We start from the raw sequence: 24615 nt of genomic DNA, 5'->3' as shown, positions 1-24615 counted from the left end.
AAGCCAACATAAGACCTCATTTGCACTCAAGGTGACATTTTTATCCATATATTTATATGTGGTTTAACTTTAAATATTGTCAATTTAATCCAAATGCTGGTCGTTATTTAAAAAACCAGATTTTTGTACTAAAATCTTTGTAAAGCCCCACTCTCCAGAGCTGCACGGTCCCATCAAACTTTGTGATGATGAAAATGTTCTACATTCGCACTGCCCAATGTGATAACTACTAGCCACAAGTAGCTACTGAGCAGTTGAAATGTGGCTATTGTGACTGAAATGGATCTTTTCATTTAAATTTAAATTGCCACATGATGTCTGGTGGCTACCACCTTGGACAGTGAGCAAGATGACAGCCCTCCACAATATAAGCAGATTTACCAGATACCTCCATATTTCTAAATAGGATGCTTAAGCTGCCTTCTCTCAATTTATTTATGTTAGATTTTCCCTGACTTCCAGCCATTAGTGGATAAGGGCACTTGTCTTCCCTCACTTCTTTTCTCTAACTCCTCTAGCATCACAATTGTCTCCAGAATGAGAAAGAATAAAAAAAATAGGGGTAGGCTGTGACCAACTTGCTATCTAAAGGATGCTAACCTTAAGGACAGGCAGGCACAACACGTAGAAGGTTCTGGAATGGAGCACTGAGAAAGCCTCATCTGACCACGCGCATTTCCTTTTGGATAAGCAGACTGTTTCACACACGTTTTTTATTTTAGCAACTAGAAAAGGAGCTAATGGAACGTCAACCTCAAGTAAACTCCTTACAAGAGATTTCAGACAGCCTCCTGATTAAGGGGCGCGGAGAAGACTATATTGAGGCTGAGGAGAAGGTACACGTCATTGAGAAGAAACTCAAACAGCTACTTGATCAAGTGTCCCAAGACTTAATGTCCTTGCAAGGAAGCCAGGTGAGTCTCCTTGTAGTTTGTAAATATAAAGACATCCCCTTCGATGCAAACAGGGAAGCAGTGTTGCAGCCTTGCTGTGGGAGGGAAGCCGGAAGCACACCCTGGGGGTGGGGTCTCCAGCCAGGCCCCTTTCTAGCTGTGTGACCAAAGTACATATGCGCTCTGACGCTGTTTTGTCATGTGTACGAAGACAGCAAGTGTACCTTCCTATCAGTAGGGCTGGATTATGAAAAACAATTCTGTCCTTTCTATCATTTCTGCCTCCACGCCGAACAGACGCGAGCGTTCACTTTTCTCACGTGACGTATTTTCAAGTTCTCTATCCTGAATGCTGTCTTCTGACCACTCTCTCTCTCATTTGTCTACTTTCTGCTCTTTAAAATGTGCTCCAACTCAGAACAAAGAGATACCCAAACCACGGCCCCTCCAGTGTTTCCTCTTGTACAGCCAAGGCTGTAGTGTCTTGATGGCCACATGATCACATCAGCACCTCCAGCAAGCTTCCAGCTGTTTCTGTCCCCGTTGCTCCTGCTGACCTCAGCCTCCCCCAGTGTGGGCTATGGGTTTTTAATGCAAGAGGCTGGGCTTGCCTGGTTGACGTTCCCTTTTGTCTGAAAATGTCCCTGCTGAAGTGGGGGTCGAGAGCAGCTGAAGAGCCCCCTCTTCAGGAAAGATTTGAGCTGGGGGAAGGGAAGCGCGGTGCAATGAAGACTCTGCAGGAAGCACGTTTTTGTGCTCTTGAGACTATTCAGAACCTTGTTTCCCCGAACTAAACCCTTGGGGTATGGATTTCAGAGCCCAGACCCATCTCTGCTCGGCTTGGACGAGGTCGATGCTGGAGACCAGCTTCCAGACGCATCTGTGCCAGCTCCCCAGGCAAAGGTGAGAGCCCCTTTCTGCTGTGAGGACCACACTGGTTTTTTAAAAATCTTAGAGATGACAGGAACTTGGGACTCCAAGGCCTCAGATAATTCATGACAGCACAGAGGTGCTTTAACCTGCTGGCTTACTCCTAAGATTTAAAGTAAATAAATACATATATACTTTTAAAGATCTAACTCAAAAGTTGTCTTCTAGTCAGCCTCTCTTCTTTGAGGCTGTAGTAAGTGAAAGATAGGGGCCCTTCTAGCACTGTTAAAGGGGCTTCCTGGTCTCCCCCTTAACAACAGATCAACAAACTGGAACATGAAACTCTTGCTAATTTAACCCAATTATTTCTTACCTCATAGAGTTGAATCTCAAATGTATGACTCTAGTCTCAAAAGCTTGTCAGGAAGCCAGCCTAAGGAAGGTTTATAATTTAAGAAGGAAGAATGTTTTATCATGGACAGAACCAAAATATCTTCGGCTCACTAATGGATGATTTTTATCCAGCAGCTCGGAGGCGAGAGAACTACAACAGGCAAGAACAAGACAGACAGCAGGTAACGCCACTGCCATCCCAGCACTGAGTTCCCCGGTTCCACCAACCTCGCCAGTCCTGCCACTGCTACTATCGAGGTCTTTGTAAAAAGCCTGGTTTTCTTTCCCCTGGAAAGATCTGGGCTTCTGTTCCCACACTGGCTCCATTTTAATCTCAAGTCCTGGTTGTCTTACCTACGTAAGCAGGGGGTCAGGTAACCTAAGTGGGTTTTGCCTCTGGAACCTTCTGATCGGCTCTCAACCTCCTCTGTTGACAGGGTGCCCGGGCCCACAGACTTGGGCAGCTCCAGGCCGCAGCGTTCCTTCCTCTCCCGGGTAATCAGGGCGGCGCTCCCCCTCCAGCTGCTGCTCCTCCTGCTGCTGTTCCTGGCCTGCCTGCTGCCCTCCTCCGAAGAGGACTATAGCTGCACTCAGGCCAACAACTTCGCCAGGTCCTTTTACCCCATGCTGCGGTACACCAACGGGCCACCGCCCACATAGAGGGCTCAGCCTGGCCACCAGCACCACCCCACAGCCTGTTTACATGGTGCCTGACTCACGGCCCCATGCCCACCTGTGAGTGACTGAGGGACGGCCTGGCGCAGGGACCTGCTGTGGACACCTCCCGCAGGGCCTGGCCAGAGAGGGCTCTCTCGGGACCCACGGCAGCTTTCAAATGATGTTCTTCCCCCCTGGGCAGCCATTGCCCTGGGCAGTTTGGGGATCTCTGGAAACTGCAGTTTCGTGAAGAGCCAAGCACTTTGTGAATTCTGATTTATTCGTAAAACAACATTATTAAAATGTAGCGAATATGGTCAATGAACAGTAGTGTTCATCACCTAGTAGATGTTCTAGAAACAAGCAAGCAGATTCCGCCTTAGAAGTGGATCAGAAACTCCCACACACCCTTGGCTGATGGATTAAAACAATCATATTTTAAATGTTTAGAATTAATTTTTCTCCAATCAGCTAGCAACCTTAAGCTACAGGTTATACACCAAATGTTCTGTTCAGTACTTAGGTCTGCTTTTTTATATTGCTTTAAGTTGTTAAAGAAATTATATTGCATGGATGTGGTTATTTGTGCATATTTTTAACAATGCTGAATCTGTATGAATAATGTAAACTTTGATTTTTTTAAAGGAAATCAGATTTTAGCTAGAGCTTTTGACTAATGTACAGTAAATGCCAAACTACATACTTGATAAGGACGTTTTTGTAAGTTAATTTTTATAAGACTTTTCACATTTAAAGCGATGCTTCAGGTTTTCACTGTTTGGCCACGGGGGGTTGGTACAGCTACCTGAAGCTGTTTGTCATATGTGCAACTCAGTGCAACTCAGATGTTTCTCATTAAAACAAAAAATAGCCATACTTTTGTTGACTGGATTATATTACAAAGCAGCTAAATAGTATGCATAATAATCTTCCAGGAACAAAAATTATTTTTAAAATATTTAGGGGGATTTATTAGTTTTGAACTCGAAGCTAAGCTTTATGTTCTACTTTGTACAGAATCACTTAAGAGATCTTGAAACCCACCTTTCTATGCGGAAGTTAACCCATGTGTGACCTTCCAGTGCTGTAGGCAGCAAAGGGGGCAGCCTGGTGTGGAAGGATCATGTCACCCAGATTTTTCTATTCCCAGCTCTCTCCACGGCGAACAGATAATCCTTAACAAACATAACAGTCAATGCCACCTGCTTTGCATGTAGACCTAATACCACTATCTATTTTTCACCTAAACAAAGGGAGTGATTAGACATTTCTGAGCTAGTTCCTCATTAACCACTCCTAACCTGCATCATGGGAGACGCCACTGACTCAAGAGCAATCTCAGTTCCTGCTCTCTTCTGCAAAACACAAACCTCAGGGGAAGCAAAGAAGCCAGGCAGTCGATGAAGCTTTGATTTCCAACACCGGTGCCCCTTCTGTGGCTCCCAACAGCCCCAGGATGTGGCAGTTCACGAACAGCTTTACATAAAGGGACCAGCTGAAGAGAATCTGTCTTCCCATTACCAAATTGTTGGAAGGGAGATGGAGGGAAAGGTACTTTTTTAGCATGTAATTTGTCTTTTAACACTTTGAAATAATTCATCTTTTTTCATGGATTACAATAATCCAGAGGGAAATTTAAGTGAAGATGTTATCCAGGCTTTTTCTTTAGGCCACTGAGTTGGTTAGAAGGTCTTTGCTCCAGCTTTGCCAGAGGCAAAAGGCAGAATCTCTATGTCCTTTTCCTTCCAAAGGAGGTGACCATGTAGAGACCTTTTCTGCCTTTAGGGAGGGACTCTGGGGCCAAAGTTGCAGTGAAAGGCAAGTGTTACTTGCATTTTAAAGTGTAATTAAGCAAATTGATTCTCAGGATAAAGGCCTCTGAGTCTTACCCTCAACCCATGGGAGCCTTTCTTCATTCACATCTCCCAAACACTTTGTTGGGACAGAGTCCCAGAGAGCAGTTTCCAGGCTCTTGGCCTCACAGTGGAAAGGTGCTGGCTCAGTTACGTAATCCACACATGCAAACACTCCTGTAACTACTAGGCCATCAGCTGTAACCAGTTGGCCATTAGCCACTATTTTATATATAACCACTGTGGCTACCTTAGCAAGCCTGGATCTTGCGGATCCTACTTCCTGTGTCTCCACCAGCTGCCATCGAGACTATGGTGCAGGAAGACACCCTGTTGGGGTATTGGCGGATGTTTGCTTCCTGTGTCTTGACAGGCCGCCCTCAAGAATATAGTGGTATGAACTCCCTATCCATGGCTCCATTGTTGTTCCTTTTCTGCCTCACCGTATCCTGCATTCACCCGCCAGGAGCTGAGCCCCTGCATGACACACTTGTTAAGCAAGTGTGTAAGACCTGCTTTACATGTCACAGGTTTTGTATTCCCCATGCACAAGAGAAAATTTCAAATGACTCTTGGCATTAAGATAACTTCAGGAGGAATGAATTTTCTCCCCATCCCTAACGGAGTATATACTAATTGACTCCAATGACATAATTACAGAAAATCTACCCAAATTTATATTTCTATGTATGTGGGCTGCATTTTAGTTGAGCACACAGCATGTGGTCATAAATCACATGTGTGGGATCAGCTGCCTAAAACTGCTGCTGTTTAAAAAGTCTTCAACAGTTTAAGTCAGAGACTCTTAACTCAAAATCGTACACAGGCATTTGTATTTATGTACCTTTTTCCAGGAAGAGGGTCCATGGTTTTCATCAAATTCTTGAAAGGCTCTGCAAACCTAAAATAGAATTCAGAATAGAATGGGAACACTACTTAGCCTAATCACTGAAATTTCTTATGTTCAACTCCCGACAAATATACATTTTTGAAACCAAAATTATGAAAAGCACTTTATTTAGCTTATGTCACATTAACCTTCTTTCTGCAACAGTTCCACAGATATTCAAGGGACACAACAAAGAAAAAGTTGTACCTGGAGGAACAGAAAGCAGATCTCAAAATCTTTCACACAACAGCAAACATTCATTTGTAAAAAGGTCCCAATTTAAAAGCCTGTTAATGGTACAAAGCATTCATCTGAAACAAATGCAAATGATAGCCAGCCAGCCCACAGGCTCTGAGGTACCAGGACCACTCAATAGTCAAGTTAGAGGGGCAGTGGTCATGGCACTTACACGCCCAACACAGGACAAATGCAGCACTGGGTTGTACAGTTACAGGAGCTGTTCCCGGCCAGCACTGGCAAGCCTGCCCTTCCCATACAGGAAACCCACCGTCACATAACTGGCCGGCCCACAAGTGAATGGGACCCTTGGAATTCAAGAGAGGGGAGAGAGAAAGGATCCTTGACTCCAAAGCAACAAAAAGTGTTATAAAGAGATCACATATCACAGAGAATGCCTATCTTTGAGCTGCTACTGAAGCCAAAATTCCAGCAACTTTGAGAGCTACAAAGAATAAATGACATGTGTTTCACACTATAATAAACCAAACTCCACAGGGAAGCATCAGTGCCTAACAAATGTGAGAATTTTACATGGGTAAATTTCCAAGAAATGTACTCTACTTCAGTGTACCTGGGAGAAGGCAGTAGCAGATGGAAGGGACAGCAGCACTGCCTCCTAGCTTAAGAGTCCAGGATAGGAGGATGGAATAGCAGAATTCATCTTATTTTTTTCCACCTGTCATGGCTGCTATTCTGCAAAAGTTCACGTGGACACCATCAAAGCTGACAAGGGAGGATCTAAAGGCAACAGTAATTTAACCATGTCTCCATTATGCACTAACAGCAGCAGACGTCCATAAGCAAGTCCTGTAGCAGGAAGAACGGCGGCCAGGCAAGCAGAAGACTTGATTCTGGTCCCAGCTTTGCCGTAAGTCGTTTTATGGACCTACAGCAGGTCAGTTTACCTCTCTCGGCTTTAATTTACACATGTATAAAAGACAGGACTGAAGGTGGCAGGATGGCTCAGCTTAAAAAAAATAAAAATAAAAAAGACAGGACTGAACTTCTTTATCTACTGGGTGTTCAGGAAATTGAGGGGGTGGGTGCCACAGCATGCCCACTTAAACCAGAGCAGCCATGCCCATCAGACTGCATTTGATGAATGGATTCTGCAGTCTAAATCTATTTTTAGTTAGTTAAGTTATTTTTTTTTTAAACTAGTTCAACTGCATGGTTACTGTCAGCACTGGAACTTCGACTGCCTGTGTTCTGTCATTCACTGTGTGACCTCGAGCACATTTGCTTCTACTCTCGTTGCCACAGGCAGAAAAATAGAATAGTAATTATTACGAGGATGGAATGTGGATGTATGAGACACAGAACTATGTCTGACACATAGTAAGTGTCCCCAAATATTATTTTGGGTACCACATGATGGTATTTTTATCATTTCCTTCATATAACCTTTATCATGTTTTTAAAAGATTTTTAGTGGCTTAAAGAAATGTGTCAAATCTTATTAAATAAAAGCTGTGTCAAAACAGACCTAGAAACTGAAGGTTCACCTTGAATTTGAAAAGGTATCGATACATGCATGCCCCTAAGCAGATTTAAATAATAACCAAACTCGATTTTCACATGCTAGGATATTCTAGAATTGCTTCAATTTAGTTTATATCTGTGAATATATAATAAAGCTCTGCCAAGATTTGGTAACATTTTTTTACTGAAATCCGAAATAATTGCCCTTCCAGCTGAGTTAGCAGGTGAAGTAATCCAAATAAAAACTGTCTCGCCGCAGAGCTCTTGATTTTGCATATGTTGTTTTTAATACAATTAAGACCATCCAGATTTGTTGTTAGGCTGACAGTTAATAATCTTCTGTTGCCACCTCAATTTTTCAAGAAAATTTTCTTCAAAATTATTTTAGGGTTGAATCCTTTGTAGTTATTCCCCGGGGGGACAGTGAGCATGTGGCAGCCCCCAGGCCAGATAGAGGGAATGTGGTGAGGGGGGAGGAAGATGCAGTTAGCACAACGTGTAAAAACTCACTGTTGGGCTGGCCGAGTGGCTCAGTTGGTTAAGCTCGCTCAAGAGTTTGAGCTCTGAGCAATAGCGGTTCGAGTCCCGGCCCGAGCTGAGCAGCCGCTGAGCTGCCAATAGGTGGCAGGATGGCTCAGAAAAAAAAAAAAAAAAACTCACTGCACTGCTCCCCTGGGAGTGCCCACACAGGTCCTCTGTAGGAATTGCCAGCTCTCTCCCAAGAACCTGAGTGGACACTGTTCTAATGTCTATATTAAGACTATTTCATGGAAATTATTTAATTAAATTTGTCTATATGACTCCATATTAGAGATTTGTGTTTGGAATTAAGCCCAAATCTCACTCCTCTCCCACAAATGAAGTCTGTCACATTAAATAATCACTTAAAGATCAAAATGGAGGAAGGGAATCTTGCCACAAAAGCCTGAGGCAAAGCCGATGATCAGTTTTCCATCATACATAAAATGTAACTGATTGTGTTTTTGGTTTTTCAGTACTCAACTCCTATTGTCAGGTCCTATTCCCTCTAGTTAATTACCTTTAAAAACTGAACCTGAAAACACAAATCCTTGCGTAGCTATGGGAGAATTTTAAGTTGCCCATGGACCTTCGGGGGATGGGGAACACCCTCCCCAAAGAAGACATTTGAAAGCAAGCACTATTAAAAGAAATGACTAATCTTTGAGATGGACACTGAGGGTTTACCCAGAACATGTGAAAGCAGCCTGACCTTGCACACTGGTGTCTTCCTTAGAGGACATGTTTGGAGCAGACAAGACTCAAAACACTTCATCTGAAAGGGGGAAAGGGCCCTAGAATATTCAAAACAAAACAAAGAGCACCTTTAAACTACAGACCATGTTATCTCAACTGCCCGCTTGGCCTGGACCCCAGTCTAAGAGACATCCTTGCACCCAGGAGGCCTCTCAGGTTGGACTGACGAACCTGTATCCCCAGTACACGCAGGTGAGACCTGAGCCAAGAAGAAATTACCAGAACAGCTACATCCTCCTGACAAGCTAAATCCAAGTGCAGTGAAAGGAGCAGCCTCAAGAAGCATGCAGGAATATCTGTGAAAAACGAGTAATGGGCACTGCTGAGTTTCTGTAAGAGCACGCACTAGTCTAGGTAAACACAGGAGCTGGCGTGCAAGGGCACCTGGACGCCTGAGTCCAATCTGGTGACTGCCTCATCATCACAATTCAACCTAAAGAACTTCACTACATACTAATGCAGCCATCCATGGCTTGGACCTCATTCTGTTTTGGTTTTTTAACCTATTTTTTTAACCTCTTTTATAAATACAATTAAGAGAATTCCATTAGCAATTAATTGTTCAAGGCTACTTTCTTTACCTCCCACTACCCACGTTGTAGCCTTGCAACCCTCTGTTTATCATGGGGGATTCTAAACTAGCCAGAAAGAAAGAAAGACTGACCTTCCAGATAACACTGGTTCCCTGGTCCCTATAAAATCAAGCTTATTTTCTGTCCTGAATCTCACTAAGGCTGTAATATTGAATCACTAAGAATAGTTTCAAACCATCTCAGAATACAATGATGTGTTCTCGAGGGATATGATGTCCCAATGTTTCTGAAACAGTTTTGCTCGAGCTTTAGTAAAATTATACTGATACCAAAATTAAGACTTATTCAAGCTCTCAGCTAGCAGAAATCAACCTTTATAACATTAAATTTAATCTTCCTAATGACTTAGTAAATACAGAATGTGCTAGCCAAAGTAAATCTATTTTCAAAAAGAAAATGTTTAATCTCATAGCACAAGGTAATTTTTTTAAAACACTTTCACAAAAATCACAGATGATTATTTAATTGCTCACTTTCAAAATACAGATGTAGGTCATTCTACACATTCACTGTGTTCCTGAAAATTTGTATGAAAATTTCCATTTTTAAAAAGTTAAAATTATAATTTCAAAGGTGCTTTATTATGTCCCATTTATGTTCCACTTGGAATAAGAACTAATATTTTACTAAGTTTCTATTTCATCCAGTCCACCATAAAAATGTTCTGATAAGAAAATATCTTAAAAGATCCCTAGGGTGTAAATTCTTAATGACTAAAAATAATTACTGGATATTTCTCTATTTTAAGTGGAGTTCACAAACCAAGTCTTGTTCCAAGTGGTATGCTCCTCAAGTCCACACAGTTTGGCCCTGAACTTGACACACTGCCATGTGTGCAGCTGTTCACCCTTCTGTGGAATAGTGTGCCTCATACACACAGCCTGACTTGTCCCTGTCTCCTCTGGATGGCTGACGGGGCAGTGGTGGCTGCCCCAGGAAAGTGTGACTATCACCCACACCCACAGGGGAGAACCCATTCCTGCAAACACAGGACCTTCCTCTAGCACAACACCGGGCCCCTTGGGATAAGAGTTTTAAGGAAGGGCAATTCCGGGAGCGGGGAGATTTAAATCACAATCCTCCATGAAACTGGTCATACACACACACACACACATGCACGCACGCGCGCGCACGCACATACACCCCAAATAAGCAGCACACTCTCTGAATGCACATCAGGAGGGATGAACCTGCATGAAGGTGGCAGCAAGGTTTGAGGGGAAGAATGCGGTTCACATCCCAGCTTGACCGCTGTCTCCAAAGGTCATAATCCCACTGTCCTTCAACAGAATAATAGCCCTGAAATCGGTCCTCACAGGCCTGTGAGATAGGCGAAACTCAGTTGATTGTCATCGTGGTTTTCAATCCTACAATCATGATCCAGAGAAAGCTTACAAAGGTCTTTAGGTCTCACAATAAAGATTAGTCCACTTCCTGTGAGTGTGCCACATTCTCCCCTTTCTGTTTTATAAACCCTTCCAGGTCAGATCTCCACCATTCATTCCTAAACCTTTGAGCTGTTTCCCCAAGGGGTGGAGCGGAGATGGGAAGTAAGACAGGGACCACACTGATATCCTGTGAGGCCCAGCAAAACAAAAACTCTGCGTTCCAATGCGCCTCCTAGTAACAAGGAAAACTGGCTTTCTCACCCTGACTCCTGGGAAGTGGGGAGGTGTAGTAAGGGGTATGGTGCATGACTGAGCCTGCTATAACTAAAGGAGGGGCCACACAGAAAGACAAAGCCCACCGACTCCCGATGGGGCTCACGGTTCTCACTGGAGTTCACACTTCAGCCGTTGACCTCTGCAGCCCCTTCACCTCAGGGCTGAGTGTCACTGAAACGGGGGGTTCTGGGAGCCCTCGTAGCTCTTACTCTTCTCCGCTGGGCTGCACTCGAACCCTGTGGCCAAGGCCTTGTGCCCGTGAAGCGTGTGGGCATTCAGCATCTCCAACAGCAGGTCGTAGACGGGGACCATGTTTTTACACTTCATGTTCAGCAGGTGCTCCATGCCCTTGTTACTATGAGGACAAAAAGGTACTGAGATTCCTTCCTGAGAGGCAGCCATAGGAACTCTGAAATCTTCCCCAACACAGCAAGTGCACCAGCTCCTCCTCCAGCTCCCCCGGCCCTTTGTTCTATGGCGCTGGCATCTGGCTCCTTTAATAATCTACACTTCAGGGCAAGGACAGTGTCCTGTGGACCTGTGTCCCACCACCCACCCGCCATGGCCTGGCACCGCCTGGCACAGAGTACAGTCGATTCTTATTGTTCACGACAGTTACATTCTATACAGTCGCCGCAAACAATTAATTGGTGACTGCTGAACCCACTGCCCCTGAGGGAAACACAGCCTCTAGTTCCTGGCAGCCTTTAGTCACAACCTCTTCATCAGCTCATTAATACATAACCTTGTTTTTATCTGTTTTTGTTTAAAGGCTTTAACGTATGTTGTTGATTCATTAACATTTAACTCATGGTCTATACACTATAGCTCGTGCTTGAAAGAAGCCTAGGTAACATTTTCTCCGTAAGGCACGTCACAGCCTTCTTGCTCTTAGGAACACTAGACGGCACTGAAGCATCATGTTTGGGGGCCATTTTTAGATAATAAATTCTCCAACAAAAAACAGAAGAATGCAAAACCATGGCATTAACCAGGCAATGTGAGGGACACTTGTATACAGTATGACAGCTGAAAACAAGAAGGCAGACCATCACCCCGTTTGACCTCAGCTGGGAGTACAAGCACAGGCAACTCAAATGTTTTTGCCATTCTGTGAATGTCCCCAAATGACAATGAAAGTACCATAATTGATTTGGAGGTGACAAATTTTAGCAAGCAGGCAAATTTGCAAATACAGAATCCATGAATAATGATGGACTGTATTTGTTCTGCAAAAGGTTGTGTGCTGAATAATCACTAGACGGAGAGGCAGTGGTCGTTTTCATTTCCTAATCCTCGATAAAATTCTTCAGGTGTATGCTGTCTTCCCACAGCCCCGAGAATTCCCTCCTCGTCTCCCCTCTTCCAGCCCCAGAGTGGGGCTTCCCTCATCCTGGGTGATGCTAAGCAGTGAGCATCCCTGTACCGACACAAAGCCATCACTGGACATCGGCACACACCATGTACCATGGCCCTGCTTCCCCAAGCCTGTCGGCTCACTAGTTCTTCTAGGTCCATTCGTAATATCCTGATGCTACAACAAGGAAAGAACAAGTCTCAAGGAAGGCTTTGTGCATTTCCCCACATCACCAGCCTCAAGAGTTGATCTAGGAGAGCTGGGTTTAGCCTCTTCAAGAACATGATCTCAGGGCCCCAGTCCTAGGTGGTGCAGGGAGGGGTTCACTTTAGGGAAGACCTGCCCCTTTTAGAACTCCATAAACAAGCGAAACCCCCAGCAACTAAAACATAGATGAGCCACCACAGAATGCCATCAAGATCCTATAAAGTGCCACGTGATAGTCATTCAATGCCCACTATGTGCCAACCTTTGGTTATGGGTGTGTGCACTGATGAAGACTTCCCCAATTCCCTTTCAGGGGTTTATCTTCCTTTAAAGGTGACAAATGCTACCTTATCCATCTCAAACTTGAAAACACTCTTCCCAAAGCTCTTCACCCTCTGAGCATACCCCCCACCCCCTGCACCATACACCCGGTGAAGTAGTTCCGCAGTGACTGTACCTGGCGTGCCTGACGTGAGAAAGGAGCATGAGCAGGTTAGCCAGGCGGACGGACTGCTGCTGGGAGGGGATGCCGCTCTTGGCAATTACCCAGACCAGAGCATCGGTCACGGCGTTCAGTAAGTGAGTCAGCTTCCGGCTGCTCTCAGCCTCCTGGGCTGCTGAAACTAAAGGGTACATACCTGGACAAAGAATAAAAGCCATGATTCATTGCTCTAAGAAAAGGAAACGAAAGTTGTGTGCTCAGACATTAAGCATGCCAACCGTTCTCCAGAAAGGAGGCCAAATTGATCAGGGTTCAGACATCTGCATGTGTGGTGAAATCTTAAAAGCACCACTTTACCTTCCCATGGTGTCCTTTCCCTCCACCCGCCGAGCCTACCCCAAAGCTGAGCCAGAAGGGCAGCCTGGCTGAATGTGGGCAGACTATAAAGTCCCACCAGAATTATGGTCTGGCCTTGTAAATGTATCTAGTTGCCTCCAATCGTTGCATACTGTATCTCAGTCGCAGCAACAAATACCCATAAAGATAGCCAGAATGTGAGATTAGGACTTCTCTAAGCCTAGGAGGGCCCCTATTAAGGGGAGTTCAATAAACTTATGACCACTGCTCACCCCCTTGTGTGTGCCACAGATAGACAGTCACAGTGGGCCCACTGCCACCTCTGCCCAAGCCATCAGCATCCCACCTCTGGTGCCACCTTGTTAGGACAGGGGGGCCACCAATTTGAAGTCAGGCAGGCCTACTTTATGTCTACCACTCTGACCCCAGGACACTTTCCTCCAGCCTCAGCTCCTTGTTGAGCAAAGCTTGCAGGCACATGTCTCCCGAGGTCCCCACAGCCACCCCAAGTAGGATGCTTCCCCCATCCTGCCCTGTCGCATGTTTAGTTCCCCTCTGACTCTAGGATCTGAGACACTGTGGCCTCCCAATGGTTGCAAAATAACAGCTCATGCAAATCTTCCCCCTCCCCCCACCCCAACTCCTTAATTCCTGAAAGCAAGGACATAACTAGCTTCTCTTCCAGGCTTCTGATTTCAAAGTCAGAATAAATAGAAAATATGTGAAATCAACAGGGGAGCTGCCAACTTTTGACTGCAGTGAGAATGAAAGACGACTGGTACGCCATCATCCACAGAATAGCGGTGGCAATTTTTGTTCTCTATTTTTATAGGCATTTTAAGTTTAATTAAAGCAACTCAGTTCAATTAAGGCAAGGGACACGCTGAACTCCATTATCCACGTATAGAGTTTCATCGCGTCCCTGGGAGCATATTCCTCCATGATGTCTGAGGGTACAAATGTAAAATATTCACCTTTTCAACAGCCCAGAACTGCTTCTCTAACCCAGCTGTTCATCTCGTTCTCCACAGTGACACTGAGTCTCTCCATGTCCTCAAACCTCCCACTGTCCCCCACAACAGATCACTTCCACTGCAGAGGAAACAAGCCCTCACCCTCCACCCAGCACGCCCCTTTGGTTGGCAAAAAATTCACATCTCCTCATGTGGTGCTCTCTCATGACTTCCCAGCTCTTGGGGTAGAGTCCAAACTACCTGGTGCACTTATCAAGGGTACCGGGCTCTCCCTGATTTTTCATCCTCAGTTCCCATCACACATCACATGGAATCTGACTTGAAGAGGTGATGCACTGAACATGCTGAGATTTTTATTGGGATCAAGTTGAATCTATGGATCACTTGGGGGTAGGACTGCCTTCTTAACAATATCGAATCTTCTAACTCATTCACATATCTATATCTTTAGAATTTTTTTAATTTCTCTCAGCAATGTTTTACAGTTTTCAGTGTGTGGTCTCGTATCTTTTGTCAAATTTATTCCTAAGATTTCATAATTTTTGATGCTATTGTAATGACATTGATTTTTTTAACTTCAGTTGTGTAATTCAATTATTTTAATTACCAAATGCTCATTGCTACCAGATAGAAATACAATTGATTTTTATGTATTGCCCTTACAGCCCACAACCTTTCTAAACTCACTTTTTTTGTAGACGCCTTGGGATTTTCTACATGGATTATCATGTTTCCCAATAGAGTTTTACTTCTACCTTTCCAATGTGGATGCCTTTTCTCTCTTTTCTTTTCCTTATTGCTAGAACTTCCCCTAGAATGTTGAATAGAATTAGTGAGAGTGGACATACTTGGGTCAGAACAGACATTTGCTGTCATCCTTGTCTGTGTTCCTCTGTCTGTAATATTTTTATTCTCTGGCTGCTTTTAAGATTTTCCTCTTCATCGTGGTTTTAAGCCACTTGATTATGACATGCCTTGTTGTGGTTTTTTTCATGATTCTTGTGCTTGGGATTCATCAGGCTTCTGGGATTTGTGTGTTTATAGTTTTCATTAAATTTGAATAGTTTTAACCACTGTTTCTTCAAGTATTTTTCTACACTCCCCGTTTCAGGGACTCCAATTTATGCATATTAGTAATTATAGTTGTCCCATAGTTCCCCCTGCTCCGTTCATTTTTAAAAACACTTTTTTCTTTCCATTCTTTTTTGATCGTTTCTATTGTTGTGGCTTCATATCCACTAATCTTTTCTTCTGCTGTGCCTAATCAGGTGGAAATCCCGTGGAGACACAGTTTTCACATTTGGAAGTTCAGTTTGCATGTGTGTCATTTCCCATGTCACTCCTTAACCCGCTCATGCTGTCTTCCCTCCACCTCTTAGATATATGGAATAGAATTACAGTAACTGTTTTTTTAATGTCCTTGTCTACTAATTCTGTCATCTGTGTCATTTGGGGGTTTTTCCAAGTTGACTGGTTTTTCTTCTCATTAGAGGTCATACATTCTGCTTCTTTGCATGCTTACTAACTTTTTTTTTTAATTAGGGAACAGCCATGGTCATTGGTTACACATTGTTTTCATGCTACAATGGCATAGTTGACTCTCTTAGGGAGAGCGCAGCTCACAGTGAGTGGCCCATGCGGGGATCACACTGGCAACCTTTGGTGTTATCAGCAGCACTCTCTAACCAACTGAGGTAACCAGTCACCCCATGTTTGCTAACTTTTTATTAGTTATCAGACATGGTGGATTTTACTTGGCTGGGCGCTGATATTGTTGTATTCCTTTAAATGTTCTCAAGCTTTCTTCTGGGATGCAGTGGAGTTCCTTGCCAATAGTTTGATCCTTCAGGCTTTCTTTCAGTTTTCTTTGCTATGCACCAGAGCAGCCTTTACCCCAGGGCTAATTCCCCCCCTGTGAGGCAATACCTTTCTGAGTACTACACCCAATGTCCAGGTGTTACAAAGTTTCCCCTCTGGTCAGTAAGAACATGAACTATTCCTGGCCTTGTGTGAACTCTAGGGATTGGTCTGCCTGCTCCTTTCTGGCCGCTCTTTCCTCCCCGTGCTTAGTATATGAGCTGAAGGCTTGTGAGGGACCCCTGAAAATCTCCATTGCCTCTGTGTCCAGCTCTTTCCTCTCTAGTACTCTCCCCGGAAAAGCCTAGCTGTTTTGGTCTCCCCAAATTCACAGCTTTATCTCCTCGGGTCAGAAAAACACTCATGTCTACTTGAGTTACCTCTCCCTACACTGCAACCTGAAAACTGGCTCCAGGCCAGAAACTGGGCAACCGAAGGGCTCCCCCTTGTGTGTCCCTTCTCTTGGGGATCACAGTCCTGTGTGGCCTGTTGTCCAACGTCCAATGTTTATTTAACATATTCTGTCAGGGATTTTTCAGTTTAAGGAGTGAAGGTGGATTCTGTCCTTGCTTTTGCTTTTCATTTTACAAATTATCCAGAAGAAAAAAGTCTATACCTTCAAATGCCTAAAATCTAGATAGAAGAGACCCACTTGTCCTGGCAGTAGAAGCTTTCCAATAGAAACAGAGTCCCATTTTGTAACAGCAATGCTGACCCGAATAAATTCATTTTGACAACTATTATGACTACCAAGCAAGGAAGGAACTGTCTTAAAAGAAGGTTTCTTAAATGTGGATTTGCCATAAACAAATTATAGTCGTTTGCTGCCTCAAGTGGTAATTGCATCACACGCTGCCTCACTCTCTCTAATTCTCTTAAATATGGCAGTTCTGTCAGATGCTGAAGGAGGAACGCCATGGCCTTCCTCTTTCCCATTTGCACAGATGATGCTTTTAGTTTCACAACAACACAGTATGATGTCTCACAGGCTGAAATGACTGTAAGAAGCCTTGCCAAGCGGAAGGCTTTGTACTGCAAAGTGTTGTAACGAGAAGCAAACTACTTTCCAAGGAGCACTTTGCTAAACAGAAAAAAGTTCTAAATAATTTCCGCAAGTAAGAGAAGCCCCATGATCTGGCATTTGATGATCCTCCTGTACCAAGGTGGGACTATACCCCTCAACCAAATCTCCCCTTTAACAAAGACAGAAACGGCAGCACACCTGGCAGGTAAGATCTGTAGGAAGGTTGAAAGAGAAGATCAGAAAAAGTTGATTTTTTTTCCCACGATCAATTTCAAAATTGTCCTAGCTGGACATTCCCTACATGCACATCAACTTAATCACTGATATAAGCTGGGCCCTCATACTGTTTTTTTTAAAGGCGAATGATAACAATAAATGCTTCAAGAAGGTGCCAGAAGCCCCCAAGCATTTAGGAGTCTTGACTTTCTCTACAATTTTCATTTGTCCAACGATTTACCATTACTACTAAAAACTGTTTGCTTTCCAGAACTGGGGTAGGGAATGTGTTGGGTTCATGGGAAACATCCTCTCAGGCAGGTAGGGCCAGATTGAAACCCAACTAGGAAGCGCCCAATGGTTGTCTTCAGGGTCTCTGAACCTCACATGACCTTCGGATTCCTTCTCTGTTCCCCCTCTACTCTCTTCTTCAAGACCTAACCCTACCCCACCCCACCCAGCCATCTCCAGGATAGCACCTCAGGCTCTATACCAGGGATTCTCAAAGTATGGTCTATTACCAGTCCACAAAGAGATAAGTAGAAATTGAGTGCAAGCATTTGGAAACTTATATAGCAATTGACAGAGTGATTTTAAATCAGTTGAATGTAATAACAAAAAACTAGGGCTTGCATTTTGTACGTTCACTTTTCTAGTATTTTTATGACATTATATACAAAGGCAACTGTCTATAACAATTTAAAAATTAAAAAAGAAACCTGGTCCTTCACCAGAGACAGTTTGAGAAGCACTGCTCTATAGGTTTCCCTTCCCCTTCAACAAAACTAGTGCCAACGTCCAAGATCAAAACTAGCGCCAAAGTCCAAGAGTGTGTGTGAGTGTTAGAGGGGAAACGAGTGTAGGCTGGAGAGGGAGAGCTCAGCTGGCCCCAGGTCAGGACGCAGCCTGGGACCCACATGGTCACAGATTCTGCACTGAGTTTTGGCTTCAGGAACTGCTGCGTTGGCTGACTGAAAATACTAACGTGGCATAATACGATCTCACAGATTCTTGTTGTTTCAAACATCAAGCTCTAAGATTGGACAAAATCCAGGTAACAAAGCCCCATATGTTGCCCAAATGAAAAGGTCCATATGTCTTTAGTAGAGAAGTAAAATTGGATATACATATTATTTGAGAGAGGAAAAACAATAACCTAAAGGCCCAACAAGAGTCAACAGCTAAGCAAAGCAATGAATACCTGGTCTGGCAGCCAGATCAAACACCAGGTAGACAGTAAACTGAACAGTATGAAAACTACATACACACTTAGACATGGGCACAAAATAACACAGCTCTATTTATTGCCGCAATGTTGATAATGGTAGAAAAAATGGAACTCTATATTAAGTAAAGACCCATCGATAAAGAAGTGGTTGAACAATTTAGACAATGCTTTCCTTCACTTGAAAGAAGTTAGCTCTCTCCTAGTTGACCTAAAGGGATTTCACAGCATTTTGAAAAGTTATAAAAGCAAGATGCAGAAAAATATTTGTACATAATGTCCCAATTTTTTAAAAAGTGAAAAGCCTATCTGTGTACATATTAGAGGTGAGGTATTATTTTAAATGATTATTAAATAGTGGAAGAAGGTATGAAGTCCACCCTTGGGTTGTTAATTAAGATTAACTACTTGGTGTTGGGTAGAAATTGCAAGTAAAAAATATGATCAAAGCAAGTCTCTTTCAAAGTATCTATAATGTTTAACATAAAATGCTATGCTGCTTATGTAAAATTATGTCCATAAGCATATGTGTACATTTCTCTATACTTATATATATTTACTCATATATATTTATATATATTAAACATATATAAATCTCATATATATTTAAAATATATAAATCTATCTATCTATCAAGAGAACTGTTACAGAATTATCACCAAAGTTACGGTGGTTATCTTGGAGGTGGGTGGGGGAATTCCTAGTGATTTTTACTTTCTTTCTTGTTTGTTTTCCTTTTGTTAGACTGTTTATAATAACCAGGTATTATTTATAAAGAAAAACAGCAAAGCTACAACATAAACTTATCTGATACACCTTCCTCATTTCCCTCATCAGGTTGCTTCCTCCCTGGTCCCTCCATACCAAGCTAGTTCAGGCTCCCATGGTCCCTCATGACTGATTGGGCCTCTGCCTTGGTCTCTCCCCTCTCCAGTCAGTCCTCCAAATGGAAGCCAGAGGGACCTCTCAGAGTGCCTATCTGCCCACGCTGCTCCCCTGCCTGAACATCCCCTAGGGCTGCCCGATGCCCCAAGCAGTGGTTCTCAACCTGAGGTGTGCCCTGCAGTCTTCAGTGCTGTACTTTACATCCCTGATCCCTCCCTCTGCTCTTCCACTGCACCACGTGCTCATCCATGTGCTTTCATTCCACTGCGCCTCTTCCCTCCATCTGCCCAGCTAACATCCGCCCATCTCTAAAGACTCCTTCAAACATCATCCCCTTCTACAGCCACTCCCGCGTCTCTCCTTCTGTTTTCCCCCCAGTACTCTGTACACACCTTATTACAGCACTGGGATTGTTCTTTTTAATGATTTCTTTTCTCTCTCCCTCCCTCCCCTATAAGCTATTTGAAAGCAGAACTATATTCTCAGTGTCTTTACCGAATGAATCAAATGAATGAACAAATGAATCTGTAAAAGCAGAACCCAAAACAATGAATACAAATGGATGTCAATCATGTAAAATGTCTGTATATACATTGGAAAAAGGCTGAAAGGTAAACATTTTAAAGTTCATTTTTCTCTTTTCCAGCAAAGTGGCTTGAGCCACTTTTTAAATTACTACCCCAGTACTTTGCCCAATGAACAATTTATATTCAAGTTACCAAAAGTTAACTACAGTTTAAATCTCTATAAAATGAAATACAGAAGTTGAAAAGAAAGCCATTTTTCCCTTTTTAAATGAAATAAGTTCGATACTATTCTTAAGGCCACGCCAGTTCTAAAAATATCTCTCCCCCATAAAACATGGCCCAGCTGTGTGGTTACTTACTGGAGTTCAGGAGGATCATGGCCTTGACACAGAGATACTCTTTGTGTTGGAGTTTCAACTCACGAAACCTTGAAGTCGTTGCCAAGAGCATGTCAAAGATTTCCAGAATTCCTTCCACGCATTTCCCTTCATCCCTGCAAAAGTTCATTTGGAAATTGAAGCAGCATAGAGCTTTAGACAACTATCAAAGGCAATAGGGGTATTCTTCTTTTTCATCTTAAACTTCATTTTGTTCATGCTTTAACTATACAAAGGTGGTGATGAGACCACACCATTCTTGGTGTGAAGAATTATCTTCATTATAAAGACGACAGAGCATTTCCTTTAAATCCCTAAAGTAAACATTTCAATAAATATTATTTAGGCAAAAGTGTGCATTGGAACCACGTTTTCCTTCTACCTGTTTATTAAATGTTATCTTAGAGGAGTAACATTTTTTATTGATAATCTAAACCATTTTGGCCAACCAGCCCCAGATATGAACATATTACTAAAATGAGACATTCCATATTTCTATCAGAAGACTCTGAATTGTTCATGCGGGAGACTGACTGTTACAAGAAGCAAATATCCCAAAACAAATAATCCTTCATATCTAGGGCTTAACTCTCACTTCCTGGTCATTTAGAAACTAAGACAGGTAAATGTAATTTGAAAAAAAAGCTAATATGACATACAAAGAAATCACAATTAGAGAAGATGTATTAGAATCAGAAAAGGAAGGTAGAAATGGCGACAGAAATTTGTGACTTGCCAAAGATTATCTTTAAGCAAAAATTTCAGACAAACTTTCATATAATAGAAATTCTCTCCAGCACCCTTTAATAGAAATGAATTTTTAAGTATACTTTCGCAGCAAATTACTTTACTGTATCTAGAAAATATCAGTTTCAATTCACTCCAACCAGACACACATTATTCTGCCTCACTGCTCCCAAAAAACTTCTATTAATCATGAGTGATAACTATTGGAAGTCCTTGACAAGAGTTGTTGGTCAGATAATTTTGCCACAAAACTATCATTTGATTCTGAAAGCCTGAAGTGCTCAGTAAAGGGGAACGGAGGCGGCAGTGGGTTTCTGTGAATTTCATGTTTAGTCTCCATAGCAGCCCCTGAAGGTCAGGACCTGAGGTCTTCAAAGAACTGGCGGTTCCCCTCCTCCTCCCTCTAACCCCAAGCCAGGACATTTCCAGTGGTGGTGGTGGCTGGGGAAGGGCCTCTGTAAAACTCAAGTAACTGACACCAGTGGGTGCCAGAGCCGGTGAACCTAAGCCCCCTGATGCTATGCCAGGTCAGCAGCTCACCAGGATCCTGCATCCCACAGCATTCGCACCCCCGCAGACTCGCCCGCACAAAGCTACAAGCATGCAAACTGCTCACTTGGCAAACAAGTATGGTAACTTCTGCAACCACTTGGGGCCTTCTGAGAGTGCACACATTAAGTAATAAAACCTTAGTGCCCCCCTAGAAGTCTCTCCTAGGGGGGATCAGAGCCCTGCACAAAGGGTGCCAGAATCTGTAGGCAACCCCCAACCCTCTCCCCATGCCCCATCCTCCCTCATCCCCTGCTCTGGGCTTTCCCAGGCAACCTGCTGCAAGCGTCCAGTCAGGATGACGCATGCCCTGCATATAGCAGAAGCACAAAAAATACTTGTTCACTGCGACATCCCTCATGCGACATCATCCCTCATGCGACATCATCAAATCACTCTGTCTTGGAACAAGTAATTATTGGAAATTGTAATTGTTGGGCCTGTGGACAGTTGATCCGGAGAAAAGATGGTTATAAAATATCTCTGGGGACAAAAACAAAAAATCCATCAAGTCTGCATTGATGGATGGTTCAATAGTTGGTTATTTACTCTTCTGTGAGACTCAGTCAGAGGTTGGGTCATGTGTGTGCACACACAATACACACACGCGCACACACACACACACATACACACACATATACACACCAAGTAGTATAGGTGGACCCATTTGAAATTAATCCTATTTTGCAGAAGTTGCCACCTGTGCCTAAGAACATGTCCCTAAACATTGAAATTAGTACCATTTCGTCATTAAAATACATGCCATTTTTAATGCAAATTCATATTTCAAAAATGGAAGGACAGCTTACATTCTAGAGCATCTTAAGCTCCACAGATGCTGTAACTTACAGTAATCAGAACATGTGTAACTCATGGAAAAAGTGAATTTCTAAACCAGCTCTAAAGAACTAAGTCTGATTGCTTTCTCTAGCAGTTTTAAGAGCCAACCATTTCATTCAAGGGGTGGCAAGGTTAGAATATTTTTATTTACTTCACAGGCTGCAGAAACCAAATATATTTTAAGAAAATAATTGAGAAATATAGGGGCAATAAGGTACAATACCTCATAAATGACACCCTAATAAACTTCTACTTTAAAACAAGTGATATAGAACAGAGTAAAGAAGGACTTTAAAATAACAAATTAATGAGCTCTATTCCATTTATTTTGTAACTATGGGTTAACACTGAATTATGCTTAAGAAATTAGGACAGGATTAAAAGATTTGAATTCAAGATAGAGGCTATAGGAATTGAATGTTAAAATATTGAAACAATATATCAATCAAACCAGCCTACTCATGGAAATTTACTTTTGCACACCATTTGTCCATAAACTAGTTTTAAAGAAAAATTAGTAGTTCCACATGGACTATCTTATTATTTGATGACCACCTCTTTTATAAAAGAAAAACATTTTGTTTGATACCAGGGACAAAATGTTAAATGAGTGAGCCTCACTTTGAGGTACACTCTTTTGTACCTACATATACAGAGAGTGCCAAAAAAAAATGTATACATATTAAGAAAGGAAAACTGTATTAAAATTGTAATACTCAATATATACCGATAACAAAAGATGAATACAAGTCACGTTTGACTTCTGCAATTATAAGAGATGCTCAAAGTGGCTACTATCAGCGCCCAGGCACTTCTGATTGCAGCGAACTACTGCTTGAGCAACGTTGACCAAAGTGTCCAACTGTATCCATTTTTTTTTGGCAATCCTGGAAGCACACAAGTGGCTACAGACCACACAGGTCACCTCTGTGTGGGTGGCAATGGGGCTGGGGGGCTCAAAGGTTATTAGCACATGGAAAGGACTTCAATATTGAGCTCAGGTGAAAATTATCTGAGTACAAATGTGAATTGAAAATTTAGAAGTGAAAGCTCGGTAGGTATCTTGAAGAACATTCAATATACAAATAACTAGCAAGAATGCCAACTCGGGACATTCACAATTATGTATATGATTCCATGGCGCTCCATAAACATCCACAGTGGGGTCCAAGACCAGATTTAAACTCCTCTGACTTTTTAATAACATTTAACATTAGACAGTTTCCTACTGATGCTAAGGACAACAAATGTCTTCGCATATGTGATTTTTTTTGAGCAAGGAGAAGCTCAGATTCTGTGGTAGGTCTTCACCTCAATTTGTGATTCTAGTGGCTACTAAAAGAACTACCTTGTTAGAAATAAGATGAGAAAATCGGATTTTCCTCTCATTCTCAGTCAGTTCAAGTTCTCTCACTGCAGAAGCCTCAACAAGATTAAAGGGAAACAGAAACTACAGTCTCAGTCTCCACAGATGGGCTAATTTAGTTATATTCACTGCTTATATGGTCATGTCACTGAAGGAACTCTGATAGGACAATTGACCAAAAGACAGTTATTTTCAAGTAGTGTGAGAATTATTCAAGTTGCAAAAAAAAAAGATTCATAATAGAATTTCTTTATGATGCATGATCCCTGACCCTCTGAATAAGTAACGTTTTGAACATTTTTTAATAAACAACTCCTCCAAAAATATACACATTACATAAAAATATATTTATCTGTATATAATCGATGCACTAAACATCTTAGATTTGAAATTCTACTCTATAGAGTTAATGTGTTAAAAACAGTAACAGGAATTGTTAACAAAAAATAACCACCAGTAGGCACTCCAAAATAAATGTCCATTTAATGTGGGCATTTACAATTCCCAAGAACTCCTCTTCCATAGTCAATCAATATGCTAGATTTATATGTTGCAAAACATAATACTTTCAAATATTTTTAAAGAGTAATGTGAGTCTATTTCACATAGTTTGTAAGAAACATGACTTTTTTATTCCGTTACTTAACCAAACAGTAGGGCTAAAATTTATCTGGCATTTGTGTCAATTTATAGTAACTTACACACATACTTACAGGAGGAGTTAAAGAATCCACAAAAAGAGGAGAGTTCATTGTACTAAAATCCAGGAATGAAAACAGTCACTGAAAATGAATACTAAATGTAGTATCAATTTAGAAATCAAGACAAAAAGTAAAATAACTTAACCCTTATGTCT

General features: G+C 42.4%; 2 protein-coding genes across 6 annotated transcripts in view; one reads left to right on the top strand and one right to left on the bottom strand.

The window, feature by feature from the left end:
* Positions 1–3686, top strand: part of SYNE2 (spectrin repeat containing nuclear envelope protein 2) — a 333055-nt gene extending 329369 nt beyond the window's left edge. Inside the window, exons 107-110 of the mRNA XM_019632109.1 lie at positions 723–914; positions 1710–1796; positions 2292–2338; positions 2594–3686. Of these exons, the coding sequence (XP_019487654.1) occupies positions 723–914; positions 1710–1796; positions 2292–2338; positions 2594–2816 (549 nt within the window). The 3' untranslated portion in view covers positions 2817–3686. The remainder of the gene's footprint in view (positions 1–722; positions 915–1709; positions 1797–2291; positions 2339–2593) is intronic.
* Positions 1806–24615, bottom strand: part of ESR2 (estrogen receptor 2) — a 59447-nt gene continuing 36637 nt past the window's right edge. Inside the window, exons 7-11 of one of the 5 annotated variants that reach the window (XM_019632113.1) lie at positions 20240–20373; positions 12831–13011; positions 11019–11164; positions 5511–5567; positions 1806–1926 (exon numbers count right to left, since the gene is read on the bottom strand). In XM_019632113.1, coding sequence (XP_019487658.1) covers positions 5542–5567; positions 11019–11164; positions 12831–13011; positions 20240–20373 — 487 coding nt within the window. In that variant the 3' untranslated portion in view covers positions 1806–1926; positions 5511–5541. Of the gene's footprint in view, positions 1927–3726; positions 5568–7913; positions 11165–12830; positions 13012–20239; positions 20374–24615 lie in introns of those variants that run through there. The other 4 variants (XM_019632112.1, XM_019632111.1, XM_019632110.1 and 1 more) reach the window with 4 other exon arrangements.

The sequence above is a fragment of the Hipposideros armiger genome, unplaced genomic scaffold (assembly GCF_001890085.2).
Source record: "Hipposideros armiger isolate ML-2016 unplaced genomic scaffold, ASM189008v1 scaffold_1074, whole genome shotgun sequence".
Classification (NCBI taxonomy): domain Eukaryota; kingdom Metazoa; phylum Chordata; class Mammalia; order Chiroptera; family Hipposideridae; genus Hipposideros; species Hipposideros armiger.
Note: the sequence above shows the minus strand (reverse complement) of the source record. Positions and strands in the feature narration are given on the sequence as shown.